The sequence below is a fragment of the Callorhinus ursinus genome, unplaced genomic scaffold (genome assembly GCF_003265705.2).
Source record: "Callorhinus ursinus isolate GAN/ISIS: 27379988/994484 unplaced genomic scaffold, GSC_fseal_2.0 scaffold11, whole genome shotgun sequence".
In the NCBI taxonomy this organism is placed as follows: domain Eukaryota; kingdom Metazoa; phylum Chordata; class Mammalia; order Carnivora; family Otariidae; genus Callorhinus; species Callorhinus ursinus.
Genome location: NW_027397073.1, coordinates 6,991,275 through 7,001,519, shown reverse-complemented (window position 1 = coordinate 7,001,519; position 10,245 = coordinate 6,991,275). Strand labels below are relative to the sequence as shown.

The 10,245-nt window shown below is 41.4% G+C and overlaps 1 protein-coding gene across 2 annotated transcripts in view; it reads right to left on the bottom strand.

Moving 5' to 3' along the window:
- CD226 (CD226 molecule) overlaps positions 1-1,457 on the bottom strand; it is a 91,585-nt gene extending 90,128 nt beyond the window's left edge. The window contains exon 1 of one of the 2 annotated variants that reach the window (XM_025886626.2): positions 1,308-1,457. In XM_025886626.2, coding sequence (XP_025742411.1) covers positions 1,308-1,320 — 13 coding nt within the window. In that variant the 5' untranslated portion in view covers positions 1,321-1,457. The remainder of the gene's footprint in view (positions 1-1,307) is intronic. The other variant, XM_025886624.2, reaches the window with a different exon arrangement.
- Between the last annotated feature and the right edge of the window lie 8,788 nt (positions 1,458-10,245).

Sequence of the window (10,245 nt, the reverse complement as noted above, 5' to 3'; positions counted from 1 at the left end):
CTGCATGGAGCACTGGGTGTTATAAGGAATCAATGAATCATGAAACATTACATCAAAAACTAATGATTTAATGTATAGTGATTAACATAACACAAAAAAGCACACAATTGAAAAGAAAAAAAGAAAAACCTTAAAACTGTGGCATGGCAAACATACACTAACAAAGAAAAAGGGCAGGGCAATCAGGAGAGGGATATATGAAAGGTAGGAGACACAGTGTAACATTTTCTAAGTGTAAAGTGTTTCAATATCAGTGACCAAAAAAATCCCACAAATACCCCAACAGGAAAACAGGCAAGGGACACTAAACATCAATTCACATAAGAACAAATACAAACAGAAAAATATGAAAAGGTAATCTATGATAAATGAAAATTAAAACAATGGCATATTAATTTTTGCACATCGAATATGCAAATATATAAATGAAGAGGATGATAGTGACCATTGCTAACAAGAGTGGGAGGAAACATGGATAGCCATATGCTGCTGTGGACGAGTCAACGGGTAAGCATTTTCTATACGCAAGAGTTAAGCAATGTATATGAAAAATGTGACTTTGTGTATCCTCTGACACAGCCAAGCTGCCTCAAGATACGTATCCTAAGGAGGAATAAATTTAGCCAAGTTAGCTAAGATCTGTTTTTTTGTTTGTTTGTTTGCCTGTTCTAAGCAGGCTCTATCCCCCGCATGGGGCCCAATTCAGGGCTTGAACTCACGACCCTAGGATCAAGACCTGAGCTGAGAGCAAGAGTGGGACAATTAACCAACTGAGCCACCCAGGCGCCCCACAGAGATCTGGTTTTTAAGTGAGTAAATGTTTATCACAGCATTATTTTTATTAATAAAATTGGGAATTATCTGTATTCCCATACCTAGTGAACTGGTTCAATCAGTTTATTGTGGTAAATCCATAGGATGGGACACACTGCCACTCCTCAGTGGTTATTCAGATCTATATCCAGACATGTAAAATACCTATGATACATGAAGTGAAGAACTTTTTCCAACACACATATGCCCATAAAACTAAGACAGTGTGGGGCGCCTGGGTGGCTCAGTTGGTTAAGCGACTGCCTTCGGCTCAGGTCATGATCCCGGAGTCCCGGGATGGAGTCCCGCATCGGGCTCCCTGCTCAGCGGGGAGTCTGCTTCTCCCTCGGACCCTCTTCCCCCTCGTGCTCTCTATCTCTCATTCTCTCTCTCTGAAATAAATAAATAAAATCTTAAAAAAAAAAAACTAAGACAGTGAGACAGCCATTCTGAAAAGCAGTAACTGGAGTAAAAGCCCACACCCTGCTTCTCACCTGGTTTTAGCATCAGCAGGGGCTCAGCAGGCTGTACTCAGGACTCCTTTGGCCACAGTCCTCTATCTTCCTGCTCCATTTATATCCTTTCCTCTCCTGATGGTCTCAAGGTTTCAAAGAAATAAATACTTAAATATTTTCAGGCCTCCTGACCTCAAGGATCAGACCCCGTAAAAACTAAGTTCCTCTTTGGGAATCTAAGTGACCCCAGGAAACAGCAGACAACCACACTCCATGGATGGACAGGGACTTATACACATTTACTATCTCTTCCCCCCCAGCCATCCGGACAGAGCTCATTACTTTCTCCTCTATATCCCCTATTACTTCGTGCTGCTACTTGATAACATTCCCTCTGCAATATGGTTAGTGAGAGAGCACGAGAGCGACCCTCATAAAGAAAAACAGTGTGCGCTTTGCAGAGGACTTTTGTTCAAATCCCAATCCATCTTGGACTCGCTGCACAGCTTCCGGTCAGAAGCACTTTGGTGGCAGTACAGAATGCTGAGCCACGGTGGAGCACCCAGACAGGCCAACTCCAACCTTGTGTTACAGGGTCAAGGGCACTGCACCCTCAGCGGGGCCCAGGCAGGCGCCCTCAAGACACAAAGTGCTGGAAAGCTAATTCGGACTCTCATACTGTCAATACCATTGCATCCCAAGTAACTTACAGGAATTTTTATTTTCTGAAATAGTACAAAACATAGATGTGCTTCAATTAAAATAGATACTTGCTAGATATTTTTATTGTAAATTTCTAAACTTTTCTTGTTGTTCCCCTGCTTTGCTGGTGCCCTGAGGACAGTTTTGTCTGTAATTGGGTAATGTAGCTCATATTTGAGCTGTTTAGTTAAACATTTACACCACAATCCCTGTCCCCATAGTCTGTCACCATAGCAGGGTCCTGGATAAGGGAAGGTCTCCTGCCTCAGCTGCACAATGCACTGCACTTTCTGGAATTTGAACCAGAAATAAATGTAGTCTAATGTGAATAGGGTTGCATCTCTCAGGCTCCCTGGGATGGCCCCAACATACACATGGTTGAACTGGTATATTTATCAATATCCCCCCACCCCATTTCACTCTGGAGTGTCTTGGCTTGTATGATAAACTCTATGTTCATCCTAAAAGCCACCCTAGTTAGCTGTGGGTTTAAAGTCCCATGTCCCAGGACACCCTTTATTCCTGGACAAATGAGGACAAGTTGGTCACCACTGATACAGCAGTGACCAAAACCACCTGGGTGTAAGAGCTCCCTAAGTCCTGGGGCTAGGTCTAGCCCACCTTCACTCCTGGTCAGCTCACTTGGGAGCTTGTGCTGTCTTTTCTACCCATTCCTCAATCAGGATTACCTTTATCCATCAGAAAGCAACCAACAGGGCTGACTCTCAAAGACGTAGGGCTAGAGTGCCCATCCTCCTCTTCCTGGTGCATGTGGCCTCTTTGAAAGGTTATAGACCTGTCCCAAAAGCCACCTGTGAAGGGCAGGCTAGGTAAGCCAGAACAACAGCCCTTCTATTCTCTTACGTAAGGGTAATGGAAACCTACCCACTTGATAGGTATCCACTCTGATCCTTCTGGAAGCAAAATTATGTCCTGGGGTGGCCCTCTCTTTTGTCCACTAGGTAAAGAAGGAGTCATCTCCTTTTTCAGAATGAACAGATGAACCAATATATAAATAAATACTTCATGTTCCTTCTAAATTGATGCCACACTATATGTAAAAGTGTGCCTTTATATTTTTCTATTTTGTGTGTGTCTCTGGACCTCCCACCTTGAATGTGAGTTCCTTGAGTGCAAAGAATTCCTTGTTCACTATTGTGTCAAAGCCCTCCCGGTTTGCCCAGAACCAAACAGTGTCCCAGGACACAAGACTTTTGGTGCTAAAACCAGAACAGTCCCAGGCAAACCTTGGATAGTTGGTCACCCTAGCTGTATCCCCAGTCCAATAGCAGTGCCTAGCCTGTAGCAGGCGTTCAATAAACAACAGTCCTGTAACTATAATCAGATCAACTCTTCCACAAGTGGTTTCAGAATTAAAAGAGGGAGAAAAGGTGCTAAAAGGTGCATCAGGACCTTGATAAATATGAGTGTCAGCTCACCGGGAGAGTTGCTGCCTTTCCCTTGCTGGGCTCTCATTCTTTCCTGGGAGGAGACAGGATACTGTGCTTGACCACAAGGAGACAGGATGCTGTGCTTGACCACACTTGTCAGCTCATCTTCTGGCCAAGCAGCACCATTTTCTTCTTCCATGGTAGACCCCTGTCTTTCTGGGGCTGGAACATGAGGCACTGCATCTACCAGACCCCTGCCAACAGGATTCCAAGTTAAATTTTGCCAGTGAAAGGTACTTGCATGAGATCTGGAAATCAAAAGAGAAGTAGGATTTCATTTCTACTGACTGACGTCACAATGTCTGTAAATGTGTTTACTGTCATCCTTTGGCAGTAGTGGGCAGCTGTGAGGGCTTTGCAGGTGGGAGGTGTGAAGCAGCCTCCCTGCCACGAACGGTCTGGAAGTCTCCTGCATCTGTGCTGGAGGCAGCCGTGGATGGGCCAGCAGGACTCGCGCTCCCTCTCCAAAGTCAGCAACATTGCATCTCCAACCGTTCTTCCCTAGTCTCACCTCCTCTGACTTACCTCTCTGCTTCCCTCTTCCATTTTTAAGGAGTCCATGATTGTACTGAGTCTACCTGGACAATTCAGGATAACCTCTGTAACTCAAAGTCTTTGACTTGAATCATATCTCTCTTTTGCCATGAAAGGTAACATACTCACAGGTTCCAGGGATTGGGATGGAGACATCTTTGAGGGGCCGTTAGTCTGCTGACCATGACAGCCAAATAGGGATTAACTGACTTCTTTTTTTCTTCCCAAAAGCATTGACTCTGGTTGATTCAGAGCCTCTGTACTTGGCACAAAAATAAGCAGTATTATCTGGGAAAATTCACTCATGGTGTTCAGCGCCATGATATCCTGAGGGCTAATGGAAAAGATGATTTTGAGGAAAAGATAATAAAAAGCAGATACAGAAAGAAGAAAATTTTTAACTTTAAGTTAAGCAATACACAAATGCATACACACACATTTAATTTATTAACTAAAATTCTAAGGCCTGTTCAATGTTTTTAGACTTGTTACCTTCTGGTAATGGTATTCTGGGATCTAGTGGGTTCCCAAAGGTTACGATCCAAAGGCACTATGCCAAAAAATGAGAAATAAGATGAAAACAAAATTGGGCTGTATTCTAAGTCAAGGTCAAGTCCATAAGTATGTGTACAGTATGCTAAATCTTGGGGCCCCTGGGTGGCTCAGTTGGTTAAGATCCAACTCTTGGTTTTGGCTCAGGTCATGACCTTGGGGTCATGGGACCTCATCAGGCTCTGCACTCAGTGTGGAGTCTGCTGGTGATTCTCTCTCCCTCTGCCCACCCCCCAACCCCTGCTCATGCACGCTGAGTCTCCAAACAAACAAACAAACACTTTTTTAAAAAAATCTTATACATTTGGCTTATCTTAAGTCATTTTACCAAGCTGCCCTCTTGCTTAAATCTTCTCTGCTATTGCGATCACATTTTCCCTTCTCCCATTCTTTAAGTTATGCTCACTGATTTCTCAAAGGACCTTTACAGTTCTTCCTTCTTGCATTGTTTCTCTCCTTCGTTCTGTGCACCAGCATGACTTTCTCTCTCTTAATTTCCTCTGAGGAGCTATTTTACTACTTCAGTGCCCCAAATAAAAAGCTGAGATGTTCTCAAAGTTCAAAGTTGTATCATGGGCATAATTCTCTTTGTAGTGTAACTGCATAATCAGATTGCTCCTTTTTCAATACTGATCAGATTTCAGTTTTTTGCATAAACAGACTGCAACACTTTATTTTCCTGCACTTGTTAAAACCAGAAACTTAAATATTTATTATTTTTTAACTACAATGCCAAAATTATCTGGCTTACCCATTAATATCCAGGACAGACTTCATTCCTGGTGACTACAAAATCCATTTCCCTAATGCCAAGGCTCAACCTTGTCACTTTGGAGTCGTTTTTGTTTTTTTTTTTTTTTTAACCCCTCATATTCAGGCACCAAATACTGAAGAATCCACAAAAATATTTTTAAAAGCAATCTCTTCACTGGCACTCTCACCATGCTGGTCCTGAAAGCATTCAATGTGGGACCACAGATTCACCTGCCCATAACTCATCCTACAACTGCCCTTGGGTCCACTTTCCTAATAATGACTTTCTGAGTATGGGTGCTTTTCTGATCATCTCACTTCATCCTTCAACTACAAGCATCATAGGTAACAACTCCTGGGTGGTTACTATGCGCCTTATATGTCTCTAACACTTTACATTTCATTCATTAAAGCTTTCTAAAATCCTAGAGAATAGGAATTGTTACTATTCTCACATTACATTTGAGAAAACCGAGGCACACGGTGGTTAAGCAACTTCTCCAATGTTCCCCACACCTTCTAGGTGAGCAAAACCAGGATTTGAATCAAGATATTTGACTATAAAGCCCACACCCTTCACCTCCACACCTCATTGCCATCATGGGAGGCAGATTTATTCCCTATTCAACAGATAATGAAATATTCCTTCAGCTGCTAGGAAACCTGCCTAAAGTTCCACATGTCAGAGCCACCATAGCATACTGACTTTCTTCTATAATACACCCCACATCAGAAATTTTCATTGGAAAAATTATTTCCTATGGCAATGTTCCCCAAAGTGCATCTTCCCATTACCATAGGCATTATGGAAAAGGTAGATTTTTGTGGATAAACTGGATTGGGAAACTGTATACACTTTATTCCCCTTTTGGAAATATAGGGAGCACTCAATGCAGCATATTAAAGGCTCTGACAAGTCCAACAATAAAGAAGCCTATTAAACTTAGTTTAACCCAGTTTCTCAAACTAGTAGGGACCATGAAATTACATTTTTATGTCTCTGCTATTACCGTAAGTCACAGAACGTACTTCGGACAATGCCATGCACTAGACTCAAATCTAAACACCCTGGCTTTCATTTGTAAGACCTGGCTAAGTCTTACAGAGTCTACTCCTTTCTTTACCTGTCCAAAGTAACTTCTCATTTGAAAACCAAATCAATATAGTTCAATACATCAACAAGTTAAAGAAGAAAAATCATGTGATCATATTGATTGATACAGAAAAAGCATCCAACAAAATTTAACACTCACCCACAATAAAAACCTTAGCAAATTAGGAAAAAAGGGAAATCACCTCAACTTAATAAAGATCATCTGCAAAAAAGCTAGAAAGACTAAATGTTTTCCCCTAAAATTGAGAAAAACACAAGGAAGTCTGCTTTCCACGCTGCTATGCAACATAATATTAGGTGTTCTAGTCACTGCAATATGGCAATAGAAAGAAATAAAAGGCATACTGATTAGAAAGGAAGAAATAAAACCTTGACAAGTGCACGCGACATGATTATCCATGTAGCAAACTCAAGAAATCTACAAAATTTTCTAGAATAAGTGAGTTCAGCAAGTTATTAGTAAACAAGATCAACACCTAAAAACCAACAGCACTTCCATAGGTTAACAATAAAACAGGGAAACCACAATTTAAAACATAATGCCACTTACAAATTAATACCAAATAAAATAAAAGACCTCAGTATGTGGTACATCCATACCATGGAACACAACTCAGCAATAAAAAGGATCAAACTATTGATACACACAAAAACTTGGATGAATCTCCAGGGAATCATGCTGGGTAAAAAAAAAAAAAAAAAAATCCAATCCCAAAAGTTACATAACGAATGTATTCCATTTATATAACATCTTGAAATGACAAAATTTAAGAAATTCAGAAACTTTAGAACAGGTTAGAGGTTGCCAGAGGTTAAAAATAGAAAGCGATGTGGGAGAGAAGTGTCTCTGTAGGTTGTCACAGGCAATAGGAAGGATCCTCATCGTGTTCCAACTGTGTAGTATCTTGACTCTCATGGTAGATATGAAAACCTACATAGATGATAAAATTGTATAGAACTTAATGCAATGTTCTTTTATTAATATGATAGGCTTATGCAGCTTAATACAATAGAACAACACATATGTGCACCCCCACACAAATGAGTACAAGTAAAAGCTGGGAAAAGCTGAATAATGTAGCAGGTTATACCAATGTCCGTATCCCGGTCGAGATATTGTACTATATTGTGTAAGATGTCAACATTAGGGAAAAGTGGGTAAAGAATATATGAAATCTCTCTGTATTATTTCTTAGAACTGCATGTGAATCTGCAATTACCTCAATAAAATTTCAAGTTGTCCTCTAAACCATTCTCTCTTAAGCCCTGTGATTTCACATTAAAATCCCTCCGGTCCTAGTGAAATCCTGCTTCTTTATATGTCTCATGACGAGGAGAGACACAAGGGCTGGAGGCAGCAGCCGCCAGCCATGATGTGGGAAGTGTCTTCCAGCTGCAGGAGGACTCAGGGAGGCTGTGAGAAGGTAGGCCGCAGCCTAGCAGCCCCTCCCACAGCACCTAGAGGAAGCCAGGCCTCCCCTATACTCCCAAGTGGGTAGGGTAGGGGGAAGGCTGGGCAATGCCCCAAGAAAGGAATTTGGAAGGCGCTAACTACCTATGCATTTACTCTTTGACCCACCAATCATACCTCTAGAAATCTGCTCTGAATATATACCTCTGCAAGTACAAATCAACACAGGAACAGGTTTTTAACAACTGTGGCATTATTTGTAAGAATAAAACATCACAAACAACTTAGTACTCATCCATGAGAAACTGACTGAATAAACTATGGTACATCCAGATAATGGAGTACTAAGAAGAATGAGGAAGATACCTCTGAACTCAATAGCGATTTCCAGGATATATATTTTTTAAAGATTTTATTTATTTATCTGAGAGAGAGAGAAAGCTTGCAACAGCAGGGGGAGGGGCAGAGGGACAAGCAGACTCCCTGCCCAGCAGGGAGCCCGACCCAGGGCTCTATCCCAGGACCCCGAGATCATGACCCAAGCTGAAGTCAGATGCTTAACCGACTGAGCCACCCAGGCGCCCCCAGGACATTTTTTAATGAAAAAAGTACAAAAGAGTATGTATAGCATGCTGCCCTTTCTATTAAAAAAGAAGGGATAATTTAAATATATATATATATATATACACACATTATGTATATATATGTAAATATATATTATGTATATATTATATCATATATAACATATATATATTTCCTTTTCTTGCAGAGAGAAACAGAAGAGATAAATTGTACACCAATGACAATTTTTAAATGTGGGGTTGGTAAGAAGTAGTTGGGGGTATATGGATAGGAAGGAGACTTCTCTGAGTCTACCTTCTTATAAGATTTTGACTTTCAAATTATGTGTATTTTTATATATTCAAAAGAAAAAATTCAATGAAAGGATGAAAGAAATCAAACTAAAACTACTACAAACAAAAAAATTGACCTGAGTGTACATTAAATATACAGCCTGGCTGTAAGCTTTGTTATTAGGGCTGTTATTATAAACACCAAAATAACTGCAAAAAAAAAGAAAAATCAAACTTAGTCGTAAAGTTGAACCAACTTGCCTGGTGCACTCACGTGACTCTGAAACTTTGTTCATGTGGGAGGACAGAGGAAATAAGAAGATATATTTACTGTGATGTTGTAGGGAACCAGGGTTCTCACTATGAGGAGGAGAAATACAAAATAAGGAAAGGGGAAAGGAGAAGAACTCTGTGCTCCTAAGCAACAGTACAGTTATAGTAGTAGGGAACTCACGTTCCCGGCTCTGTCCCCTGAAAGGGCCCGGATGCAGTGACAGGCCAGCAGCTATGCACAAAGCTACCCACCCTCACGACTTGCTTTCTAGATCTCATTCCCTATAAAGAAACCAGGGCTCCTTGAGAAACTGCAGATAGCAGCCCCGGGACAGGGAAATACAAGGCCACACTCTAACCCTCTCCAGGCACAGACAAAACCAAGTCCCTGCACAAACCACAACAAACACCAAAACCCTCTCCCAGGTGACCCGAGCAACTGCTGCATCTGCACCAACTATGGCTGTAGCTTCTCTCCACTGTCCCTCCTCCCGTCATGAGGTCCCCAGCACCCAATGTGGAGCAAACCCCCACTTCCTTGACATCCCCTTATCTCATAACACAAGTTAAATTCCTACAGTCAGGCCATGCTAACAGTTCTCGCCGCAATGCCCTGCCGGTTGCCGTGGCGTGTGGTCTCCCAGACTGCAGCAAGCAGTCTCCCTTCCTGACTCTGTTGCACAGCAGGCCGTGCTTCTATCCTTGTATGAGGGCTGCCAACACCACCCCATCCACCCACATGAGATAAGGCATGTTGTAAGTATATGTACTGAAGTACCTTTTGTCGATGATCGAGCTGGACCACATTTCTAGAACCTCAGAAACTTGCTCTACCCTGTGCCTCCTCACCTGGCCTCTGCTGGTCCCTAGAAAGAATCATTCTCAAATCTTCTGGCTGTTTTCCTTATGCCATATCCCTAAATAATATGCCTATTCTGTTACTTCTTGATTTACCCATTTTAAACATTATCTCTTACCTTCCTTCAGCATTTTATCTCTCTTGTACATGTGAAGAAAAAATTTATTCAGAGGAAAATGAAAGGATAATTGCTTGATGTTTTTGAAATGCTGAAGCATTTTCTCATAAACCTGTTTGACCCTCATCTGACACTCTTGGGAAATGTAACTTTACTTTGTTCACCAAATATTCAATTAATAATCCAGTTGATGAAGGGGTTTTCCTTCACATACATGCATATTCACCTCTTCTTCCTATCCTCCCAACATATGACAATAATGAGTTTTTAAAATTGACCACCAGGATTGACATCATTATGATTATACAAATGCTCATCATTCCTCTCTTGAACAATTTCTTTTGCCAGGTGACGCC